We start from the raw sequence: 12149 nt of genomic DNA on the forward strand, positions 1-12149 counted from the left end.
CCTTTTGTGGATCAATTTTAAGCCGCTTCCCAAATCATCCCTATGCTTCTTCATGCCACTAAACTTTTACTTATGCTTTTGTCTCTGCTTGTGATACCACCCAGTTAACCCTACCCATTCTCAAAACATAGCTCAGGATTTACTTCCTCTAAGAAACACACCCATATCCCATCCCTGCACCCTAGGCCAGTACTTCTCAAATATTAACGTGTATAGGATTCACCTAGCAATCTCATTAAAACTCACATGCACACTCAGTCAGACTGGGTTGGAGCCAGAGTCTGCATTCCTCACAGGTTTCCAGAAGATGCTGCTGCTGCTGCTGCTGCTGCTGCTGCTGCTGCTGCTGCTGAAACCATACTTGGAGTAGCAAGGCCCTGAGCTAACCTGTTACAGCACTATCTCCCCTGCAGTAAATACTCTGTTTGGCTTTATGTCTACCCACATTCGAAGCCCTTTGAGATTAGAATCAAGTCTTCTTTGTATCCTAAGTGCTGAGCACATATATTTGCTAAGTAAAACTGAACTCTCTTGACTTTTTTTTTTTTTAAGGGTAGACTTAATATTTTATTGCCATTTTATATAATCAGATGGCAATTGGGTATACAGTCTTCATACTTGATCTTTCCTTTTGGTAAATAAAAAAATTTACAAGTTTTCAACAGCCAATGGCTGGTTATGTTTTCAGAAAACATAATTAGATTAATTCATTAATGGTAGCTTCAAGTTTTTCCTTACTAGCCCCAGAAAGTTCACCCACCTTTTGTCCTTTTTTAAAAAACTGGAAGGTTGGCATGCATTTGACTTCACGCTCTGAAGCAACATCCCAACAGTCATCCACATCTGCTTCAAGGAACGCCATGTTGGAATACTTGTCAGAGAAGGAATGAAAGAAAGGCTTAATCGTTTTGCAAGGCCCACACCACATGGCTGAAAAGTCAACTACTACAAGTTTTTCCCCTGCACTGTTCAAGGCTTCCTGAAAAGCATACTTGCTCTCAATCTGCTTCACCATTTTGGCGGTTGGGGTCTGACAAGCGGCTGTAAGGACCATGTAACTGGATCCTAAATGCTGGACAGAGCTCTCTCTTGACATTTTTAACTTTTTATTTTTCTTGGTATCATGACAAAGGAATGGTTTGTAACCCGTGGTATTCAGGCATGAGTGTAAGGAAATAAGTATTGGGAACCACACACACACACACACACACACACACACACACACACCCTTCTTTCTCTCCGAAAAGAGAAAATTACCAATCATGGAACTCCTAACTCAAGAAGAAAACTGGCCTCAGCACAAATGCCTGGAGAGCCAGAATACATAGATATCTTCTCCCCTTCCTTCCTCTTTCCCAAGGCAGAAGCAGGTGGCCATACCTAGATACCCCACAATACCTGAGAGGCCTTGCAATACCTGAGAGTCCCTCAAGCCATCCCTTAATTCCTTTACCAAACAAATATTGATTGAGCACCAACTATGTGCCAAACATGGTTTTCTTCCTTCACTGTCATCTCTTTCCAGTCCCCCAGAAACTGGCCAGGCAACTGGGCCTGTTCCCACTTGTTTAGGCTTAGATTTTTACCCTGAGGGGCCAAGGTTTTGTACAACGTCTTAGACTATTTCATTCTCCATTTATTTTGCAGTAGGTGGCAGGTTAGTAAATGCCAGAACAGCTAAGCCTACTGGAAAACAGAAGAGAATATGTTTTATTAAGTGCAGAGGTTAAAAGGATGATGTGCTGATGCCAAGAGAAGTCTGCAGGGAGAAGGAGGAAATGGGGAGCTACATCTAAGACCTGATCCTGAGGGAGCCGTCAAAGAAGCCCTACCATTGCCCTCCCCAGAACCTGAGAAGAGCGAGGTGCGTGGGCTCCCTGAGGACCCAGGGACCTCTGTTCCTCATCTCCTGACCCTCCACATACATACCTTCTGCTCCAACAACACAGGACCATCTGCTGTTCCCCAAACAAGCTGTGTATTTTCACAAGCTTTTGCTCACCCTGTTCTCTCTGCTTCTATTGTCTTTCCTTTCCTCCTCTGCCATTCTTCAAGGTTCAATATTCATGTCGCCTCTTTTTAAACCTCTCCCTAAGCTCTTAGTCAGAATCCCCTTCCCTCTGTGTCACCTTAATAGTGGTTAGCACAGTTGGATTCTTGTTGTAGTAAGTTTTTTAGTTGTATTCCTTGTCTAGTTCTTTGTTCATACTCTTTGGGAATGGAGACCCTTCTATGTACCCCTTTTATATGGCCTATAGGTAGCACAGTGGCGCTGTATGTTAAGGAGGAGAAGCAAAATCACCACTGAAGAAAAGACTGCATCTGACTGAAAGTGAGTGCCCAGAGCTTCCTCTGCACAAAACCACAGCATCCGACAATTATTTTGGAGAATAAGTGACAGTAGGTTTACAAAGGGGAGTTCTGATTTTACAATGCCTTCCCAATTGGCTCCAAATAATTCTTCTTCTCCATGTTCTTTAGGGAATTCATAAATACTTAGAGAGGGAGGTCAAGTACTAAAAATGACAGTCTTAAGGCAGAGCAGCCAAACTTAACATAAGCAAAGTAATTCCTACTGAGGGTTCTGAGGACTTATCCAAGGAGAGCTGGTTACAGAACCACAGCAATAGAAATCGGCTGAAAACAGCTAGTGTTAACAGCACTGAATGGATGTATTTTATACATATGAGAAGATGTCTCTCTCCAATTTTAATTTACAACTTGAAAAAGACACAGGTGTCTCTAAAAGCTAAAAGAAATAGCAATTAAAATAATAATTAGCTTTTATTAAGCCCTATATATTAATAAATGTTCCAAAGAACTTTACATGTATTAACTCCTTTTATCTGCTTAAGAGTCCTATGATGTAGGGGCACCTGGGTGGCTCAGTTGGTTGAGCATCCGACTTTGGCTCAGGTCATGATCTTGAGGCTCGTGGATTTGAGCCCTACATCAGACTCTACGCTGACACCTTGGAGCCTGGAGCCTGCTTCAGATTCTGTGTCTCCCGCTCTCTCTGCTCCTCCCCACTTGCGTGCACGCACATGTTCTCTCTCTCTCCCTCTCTCTCTCTCTCTCTCTCTCTCGAAAATAAATAAACATTTTTTTAAATTAAAAAAAAAAAGAATCCTATAATGTAGGTAGTACTATTGCCCCTACTTTACTGCTAAGGAAACTGAGACCCATAAAGGTAAAGTTGCTTGCCCAAGGACACACTGTTAAAAAAAAAAAAAAAAAGAAAAGAAAAGAATAGAGCCAAGTTTCAAACCCAAGCAGCCTGGCTCCAGAGCCCATATGTGCATCTCTATCATTCTGAAGTGCCTACTGTGCTCTACTGAGCAGCTCTTGCCTGCCAAGGATTTTGATGGACTCTTTATATGCCTTACTTGTATCCTCACAATAAGATAGGTTATATCCTTTCCGCATGAGGTAAATTAAAGAGAAAGTTAGGTTACTTGTCCAAGACTGCACAATGAGAAATTACTGGTTCCATATACATGACAAATATTATATAATCATGGTCTATTGCTGTTTGGAGCCAACCTTGGAGATTCAATATCATCACCAAAGTTCTCAGGTTAAAAAAAAAAGGAAGAAAAAGAAAAAAAAAAAAAAAGGAGAGGTGCGCCTGGGTAGCTCAGTCGGTTGAGCATCCAACTTCGGCTCAGGTCATGATCTCGCGGTCTGTGAGCTCAAGCCCCGCATCAGGCTCTGTGCTGACAGCTCAAAGCCTGGAGCCTGCTTTGAATTCTGTGTCTCCCTGTCTCTCTGCCCCTCCCCCACTCATGCTCTGTCTCTCTCTCTCTGTCAAAAATAAACATTAAAAAAAAAGGAGAGGGGCGCCTGGGTGGCTCAGTCAATTAAGCATCCGACTTCGGCGCAGGTCATGATCTCACTGTCCGTGAGTTCAAGCCCCACATCGGGCTCTGTGCTGACAGCTCAGAGCCTGGAGCCTGTTTCAGATTCTGTGTCTCCCTCTCTCTCTGACCCTCCCCCATTCATCCTCTATCTCTCTGTCTCAAAAATAAATAAACGTTAAAAAAAAAAAAAAAAGGAGAGAGATTTTGCCAATCTCCCAATCTTGCATAATTGTACTAATGCAGTCAAAGAGAGTTATGTAGGAAAAGAAGTGATCATGAATGCTTTGGAGATTCCCCACCTCATCCTGTGCTTTAGGCCTTTCTCAGATTAGAAAAACTCAATTAGTTTCATGTGCATTCCCTTCCCCAAAAAGCAAGGTGAAATTCCAAACACAGAAGTGCTTTCCTTAGGTATAAATTATATAAAGTATACATTTCTAGAAAATGAGGTTTATTCCCTATTAGGGTCTCAGTTAAACCTCTGAATTATCGCCTCTCATTTCATCTTCTTAATGTGTTTAGTCCATCATAAATTTTAATCTTCTAAGTAAATTGAGAGCAAGCTGTCTGCGACATCTGTCAACCCCACTGATTGCCAGAATTGATTTGGTAGATCTGCCCTGCTGGAAAGGTGTCCCCTTTCTTCCTGGCTCTGCCACATGTGTCTCTCCCAAAGCTGCACGCTTCATTGAAGAGGATGGTTTTCCTAGAGAGGGGAGGACAAGGATCTACAAGGAGTCAAGTTCTCCTGTGGGACTATCCAGGCCTTGGATAGTAGGGTCTCTGCCACTAGACAATGAGCCACTTGAAGGTGGAGATCTCATCTTTGTGTCTCCAGCCTGCTAGAACCATGCCTGGCACAAGGTAGACTCTAAAGTGTCTGTTGAATGAATAAGAAGGAAACAGACCCATAGTCAGCTTCTGTATCTAAATAGCTTCAATTCTACATTAGGGAAACAAATGTAAATAAAAATACAAACATACAAAATTCAAACACGCACACATACAATCTAACCCCCATCTTGAGAGTCAACCCAACACATAGAGTTTACAAACAGAAAAAGGGCACAGTCCTAGGAGACCCAGTAGAGGGCACCACACACCAAATATAGTCAAGGTTTGGCTACAGAAATGGAGCACGTGTCTATCTAGTTCCTGCTGGTCTAAGATGTTGTGAAAGGACACGGAGCAGAAAATATTCCTATGGGCCTGTGCTCTAAAAGTACCTGAATTTCTATTTTGGTTCAATTGTGGATATAAATTTCCCTGTTTGCCTCATTTCAGTAGATTTTGTTTTTAGAGATGATCTTTTAAAGCATGGAACAATGGAAAACACTGTAGTGGTAAATTTGAAAAACAGGATACAAAATTGTATGTGAAATCTGATAATAGCAATACCAATATTTTTTTTAAAAGACAAAGCATAAAGATAAGATGGAAAGAAAAATTGTAAAACATGAACTGTGATTCTTTTTCGTGATGACTTTTTATGTACTCACAGGCATCCATACTTAGTCTTCTATATTCTCCAAATTTCTTTCGCACTTTTATAATGTAATACATATATAATATGTATATATATACACAATATATATATAATATATATATTTGATATGTAATATATATATATATATATATTTGATACAAAACAAAATGTAACATGTATTAACAATTAGTTCTCCTTAGCCAAATGTTGTATTTCATTCTCTTTGTAGATATTGTTGGGAACAGAGGAAGGAGCCTCTCTCTATTGGTCATTTAAGTCAGTGGCTCTCAAGTCTGGCTCTACTCTAGAATCATTCAGGCACTTTTAATAAATGCCAGTATTTAGGCTTCACTTTGGAGATTCTTATTTAATGATAAACCTAAAACTGTTACCAGTGCTGATTTTCGAGACACTTGCAAGACAAGGTATTGGAATAAGTTCTCTTCTGTTTCAGTAACTTGTACTTATTGAGAAAATGTCAAGTCTAAAAAAGGAACTTTAGAGATTGAATAACCACACATTAACCAATCGATCCATGTGTGGGAAATGGTGTAACAACTACACTCTGAATTGGGGCTAGTATAGACACTTGTACATCTTACAGCTCTAAAAGCTGGCTTGGTTCCAGTATTCCCTGTAACTACCCTGCAGCCCTTGGGAGGTAATTAACTAATGACAGTAAAGGGCTTTTAAACTGAAACATGCTGTATAAATGCTAAACACAGGAAACACACAGAGGATTTCCACTGACTGCCAATACTTTTGAACCAGAGAGTTGATGCATCTTGAAGCCAATTTCCCCTTTGCAACTAAAATCTTCCTAATCCTAAATAAATAAATAAATAAAAATAAAATCTCCCTAATCCTTATTTCAAGGGAAACAAAAGGAGTTCTTTCTTAAATGTCTTTCCCACCAATCAAAGACCTAAGATTACCCCCTTTACTTTCTCAGAAGTAAGTTTCTGCCTCAACAAAACGTTGCATGGTAGTGTGGTTTGTGTGAATGGGTGGTTGGATTGGATCACTGAAGGTAGGTTCTACACAAAAGAGGTCATATTAAGTGGTCTAATATGAGTCCTGGCACCACCCTTCACATCATCTTTGTTTTTAAAGCAAAAGATTTGTGCAAATGGTAATAAATGAAATACTATAAAAGGACTTCCGGTGAAAAGCAACAGTATTTCCTCTTCTCCTTGTTTAACTCTGTTCCCCTCTAGAGATGAAAACTCTGGTTTCATCTTGTAGTAGGTTCCCCTCCCTAAGGAGAGAGAAAAAAAGGGAGAGAAAACTTCAAGGTAACCTGGCTATGCACCTACATGATACCATCCCTCATGACCTTGTAAACTGAGACTGCTTAATCAAACTACATGTTTGTGTGTGTTACCAAATATGGGAGACAAAGAAATAGAAAATAGATTTAAAAAACTATGCCATGTGACGTTCAGTGCTCAATTCTTCAAGCACAAACCCAACTGAGCAGTACCGGCAGGAATAAAGTTGCTTCCTGGAAATTAAAAAGCCTCAGTGTCATGACTGTGTAAGAATCCTGCTACAATCTGGGGTGAGATCATTTGGTGTTTCCTTTCACTGCACTCTGTATCTCTCTTCTTAGATTACCAACTTCAGTCAATATCAATTGATTCCACAGTATGAAAATGAGCATGTATCTCATACTACCCTTCTCTTCCTAATATTTAATGGCAATGATGGTTTTTTATTTCCTCTATTAGAACTAATCACTTATGTTTCCAAATAAGGACTCAAATTGCTATTTCTTTTTAATAGAGCATCTGTGCATTTCTTCTTCTATAAAATGAAGGCATTGGCCCCTTCCCATTGTTCTACTTCTCCTCTCCCTTTCATTTTCATCAGCAGCCCTGTACCACCAACAGAATTCTTACTGTTTACATTCTTCGCCGCAACCATAAAAAGTCTTTTCTACTTTGCCTATAGGTTTACTTTAGAAGTTAAAAAGACTATATACTTTTTTCCAAAGAGTACAGTGTGAGTGAGAGAGCAGGTAACTTTACATTAGAGAAAACCTGGCCAACGCAACCTCAGCCAGGTTATCAAGTTCAACAAGAGTGTTAATTCGATATGTCATGTTGATAGCATGTGCTCTTGGTTTGATGTGACAAAATGGCACTTGACCTTTGTGGTCTTCCCTGAAAAACCCATAACCCCAATCTAATCATAAGAAAAACATTAGACAAATGTCAAATGATGGACATTCTAGACCTGTACTCCTCAAAGCTATCAAGGTCTTCAAAAACAAGGAAAGTATGAGAAACTATTACAGCCAAGAGGAGCCAAACGAGACAGAATGACTAAATGTAATGGAAATAGAAGACATTAGGGAAAAACTAAAGAAATCTGATAAAGTATGAACTTTAGTTAATGACAATGTATCAATATTCATCCATTCATTATAGCAAACGGTTAATATTTGCATAAGATGTTAATAATAGTTGATCTGTCTACTGTATTTACATTTTTCTATAAATCAAAAACTTGTTAAAAATAAAGTTTATTAAAATACAAAATAATGGAAACAAGTCAATATGCCACATATACTTTATTATTGATATAGACATTATTCAATATCAATATGCTAGGATTACATTTTCCATGAACCCAGTGTTATAACCCCTGGGTCTCTCAAATGAGGCTATTTCTAGCATCAAGGTCAAATTGATTGCCTTTTCTCTGCACTCTTTTCACCGCTTATATTCATGCCCGAATGTAGTTTGCTTCATGCGTGGTCTGTGACTCTGTTGTTCAGAATTTGCTTTTTCTCAAATTTCTAATTGTCATTTTATCTTGTATATTCTAGCCTGTGGCACTTTCTCCTTAATTCAACCATTAATCCTTCCCTTTCACTTTTTATCTTTCAGACATTTTTTGAAATCTCCACTCCAGTGGCTTCCACCCTTTCCCCTCACACACTTTTTTCCCCATGTTTGTTTACTTTTATTCCAGTGGAGTCTTAGCAAGGAGGTTAAGTGCACATAGGCTCATGCTCCTGTCTTGAAAAAGAAGCTTACTTTGCCTTTCATAAGGCAAAGTACGGTTTCATACTCAGTCCTGACGCAGAGTGAGCCAGCTAAGATCTGGCTCAAAGAAAGGAAAGTAGTTTCTTCTCTGAGAAAACACCCAATGGCAGATGTTGCCCGTGCTGTGTCCAGGGTCCAGGAGGGCCCTGGGGCCCTGGCTGCAGTGGCTTCCACAGAGGCTTGGGCAGCTGCATCTGTCACCTTGGTCAAGGCCAGGCCAAAGACAGAGAGTAGAATCTGGTCACCAAGATGGGGTCACCTGATCAAGGACATGAAGATCAAATCCCTGGAAGAGTTCTGTCCCTCTCCTTGCCCATCAAGGAAACAGAGATCATTGACTTTTTCCTCGGGGCATCCCTCAAGGATAAGGTTTTGAAGATTATGCCTGTGCAAAAGCAGATCCATGCTGGCCAGGGGATCAGGTTCAAGGCATTTGTTGCCAACAGAGTTTACAATAGAGATGTTGGTCTGGGTGTTAAGTGCTCCAAGGAGGTAGCCTCTACCATCCATGGAGTCATCATCATGGCCAAGCTTTCCATCATTTCCATGTAGCAAGGCTACTGGGGGAAACACTCAGCAAGCCCCACAGTGTCCCATGCAAGCTGGCTGGCTGCTGTGGCTCTGTGCCGATGTGCCTTATCCCTGCGCCCAGAGGCACTAGCATTGTGTCAGCCCCTGTGCCCAAGAAACTACTGATGACGGCCAGTACTGATGACTGCTACACTTTGGCTGCACTGGGCAACTTTGCCAAGGCCCCTTTTGATGCCATTTCCAAGACCTACAGCTAACTCACCACTGACCTCCAGAAAGACACCGTGTTCACCAAGTCTCCCTATCAGGATTCACTGACTATCAATAAAGGCCCACACCAGAGTTTCATGGAGAGGACCCAGGCTCCAGCTCTGGCCACCACATGGTTTTATACAAGAAAAATGAAGTGAATTAAAGGCTGTTAAGAAAGAAAGAAAAAGAAAGAAAGGGAAAGAGAGAAAGGAAGGAAGAGAAAGAGAAAGAAAGAAAAAAAGAAAGAAGAAAGAAAGAAAGAAAGAAAGAAAGAAAGAAAGAAAGAAAGAAAAAGTATATGGAGTAGTACTCTGACCAATATGTAGTCCTTAAGGGGAAACAAGTAGTGCATTTGATCAATCAGTGGCCTTCCTATTACCAGATACTTCTGGAAGCACATTATTCTAACCAATCAGTCCTCATACTTGTTTTCAAAGAAACACATGAGTATAGGAAAATGAGTTGTTTATTTTTTTATTTTTTTAATGTTTATTTATTTTTGAGAGAGAGAGAGAGAGTACAAGGAGGGAAGGGGCAGAGAGAGAGAGAGAGGGACAGAGGATCTGAAGCAGTGTCTGTGTGGACAGCACAGAGCCCAATATGGGGCTCGAATATGCAAACCACATGATTGTGACCTGAGCCGAAGTCCATCATGTAACCAACCGAGCTACCCAAGTGTCCCAGAAAATGAGACGTTTTAAAAAGAAGGTGACTGGGCACACCTGGGAGGTACGGACAGCTGAATGTCCACCTTCAGCTCAGGTCATGATCTCACAGTTTGTGGGTTCAAGCCCCGCATTTGGGCTCTCTGCTGTCAGCGTGGAGCCCGCTTCAGATTCTCTGTCTCCCTCTCTCTCTGCCCCTCCCCTGTGAGCTCTCTCTCCCTCAAAAATAAACTGTTTTTTTTTCTAAAGGCAGGTGCCTGGATCTTTTTACACAGACCCCTACAAAAAGCACATGCTGTTTCGCCTTGTCTTGGATGAAGCAAGTGTAAACAGTACCAAAGAATTACAGAAGAGAGTCCTAGCAGTCAAGTCTTAAAAGGCATTTGAAGACCATCTAGCTCTAATCCAAATGTTTGACTTTTCAGATGAGGTCAAGGGGGTACTTCTCCAAGGTCACTTAACTAACAAGTGGAACCAATAAGACTAGAAAATGAGCAAGGTTAACCCAAGGAGCTTTCTGACACACACCTCATGCTGAGTCTTGAAGAGCTGTTTTCCACTTGCTTCTCTACAATTTCCTCCCCTCCAACCACATCCTTTCAGGAACTCTAAAAAGAGGTCTGGAGAGAAGGGCAGGATGGAGTAGGAGGATAAGAGGGCTATAGCTGAGAAGGGGTCTGTCTCATTTTTTTCCCCAGGGATCTATTTGCCCTGGCTGGGATCGGTGGACAAAATTAGGAACTCTGGGGATTCACCCTTCTTCCTTCTCTCCTTCCCTTACTCCAAACCTGCCTGGGAGAGGTAGAACGCAGATGGCATGTTCGGCTCCACTTGTTTGACAAAATAAGTGTCTGGCCCTAGAACTTGATGATGCTCTTACAGAAGGCAGCAATGTCCTATGTACATAGGACACCATTCTCCCAAAAGTTGTTTTACGACCTAAATATTTCCACTGATACAAATCATTAAGGGAACAAAGGTCATAATTTTATGACGTTGAGTTCAGTAATTAATACAAGCAAGGCAAAGGCATCTTTCCCCCATACCGTTTAATTTCTTTATTGTTTTTTGCTTCAGGAAACTGAAGAAGAGAAAAAAAAATGTTCACAGTACACTTAACTTTACTTAATTTCTAAAGCTCAGAGTAACAAGGAAGAGGTCCTACCACATGTCCTACAATTGTCCTCTGTAACCTTACTCAGACATTTCCCCCCAGGACAACCATCAGAATAACTGTGGAGGATATAACTACAGAATCTAATAACAAAGCCACATTCAATCACCAAAAATCATGGTGCTAGTGTGCGAATGTGCGATACCATGTTGAAAACGTAGCACCCCTTCCTAGATGCCAGCTCTGTGATGCACGGAGATCTCACCTCTGCATGCCTCCACTAATTCTCATTAATTTTTCTGGAGATGAAGAAGGATAGTTGTGACTCAGCAGCTTTTCTTATTTATGAGGGACAACCTTCATCTCCCTTAGCAACTTCTCTCTAGCCTTCCAGATTCATGTCTTTTGAGCTGTACCTTGCCAGAGAGTGAGAAGGTTCGTTACTAGAATTTTCTAATTTTTTACTTAAGAATATTGTCAAGTGTGAGTTCAGTTTTGTTAATGTTTATCTACTTTTGAGAGAAAGAGAGACAGAGCGTGAGTAGGGGAGGGGCAGAGACACAGGGAGACACAGAATCTGAAGCAGGCTCCAGGCTCTGAGCTGTCAGCACAGAGCCCAACACGGGGCTTGAACCCACGAACCACGAGATCATGACCTGAGCTGAAAGAAGTTGGACCTCAACGATCTGAGCCACCCAGGCACCCCTGCAAGTGTGCGTTTTAAAAATGAAGTGTCTACATTGAAAAAATGTATTGTGAGGCTGAAATTAAATATTCAAAAATCTCAAAAAGATCCACCCTCAAACCCAACAAATGCCTATTTAAGGATGATAAGACAGCCATATAAAAGCTATTTGAAAACAAAAATATATGGTTGAGATATAATAGCTGGTTATTATAGGTCTATTAATGGTATAAAACATGCTATTTAATATGGGTTAAATATTGGTGTTGAGAAATATGGGGAGGTACGTTGGGAAATCAGAGTACAGATTGGATGGTAAATAATCTTAGGGTGCAACAATTTAGTTACATTGCTAAGTTAACTGTATGATTGACATATAATACATATCTTTTAATGTACCAAAGAAAACTCACAGAATGAGTAAAGTGTGGCTGGCAGTTGAAGCATATAGGCACTTTTATAGCTGGGGTTTGATCCTAGCTCTGCTTTCAGTTCAGTAAACT

General features: G+C 40.8%; 1 protein-coding gene and 1 pseudogene across 1 annotated transcript; one reads left to right on the forward strand and one right to left on the reverse strand.

Moving 5' to 3' along the window:
- Positions 1-639: 639 nt before the first annotated feature.
- On the reverse strand, positions 640-1046 carry LOC109246253 (thioredoxin-like). The gene has a single exon (XM_053892756.1). The coding sequence runs from the start codon at positions 1013-1015 to the stop codon at positions 698-700; it is 318 nt and encodes a 105-aa protein (XP_053748731.1). The 5' UTR covers positions 1016-1046; the 3' UTR covers positions 640-697.
- A 7569-nt stretch (positions 1047-8615) lies between these two features.
- On the forward strand, positions 8616-9340 carry LOC109246254 (40S ribosomal protein S2-like; annotated as a pseudogene).
- Positions 9341-12149: the final 2809 nt, after the last annotated feature.

Source organism: Panthera pardus, unplaced genomic scaffold (genome assembly GCF_024362965.1).
Source record: "Panthera pardus isolate Hobbes unplaced genomic scaffold, ASM2436296v1 HiC_scaffold_11, whole genome shotgun sequence".
Taxonomy (NCBI): Eukaryota; Metazoa; Chordata; class Mammalia; order Carnivora; family Felidae; genus Panthera; species Panthera pardus.

What these genes read in the sequence shown, in the direction of transcription:
- LOC109246253 (XM_053892756.1), bottom strand. Translation starts at nt 1,015, where the DNA reads ATGGTGAAGCAGATTGAGAGCAAGTATGCTTTTCAGGAAGCCTTGAAC.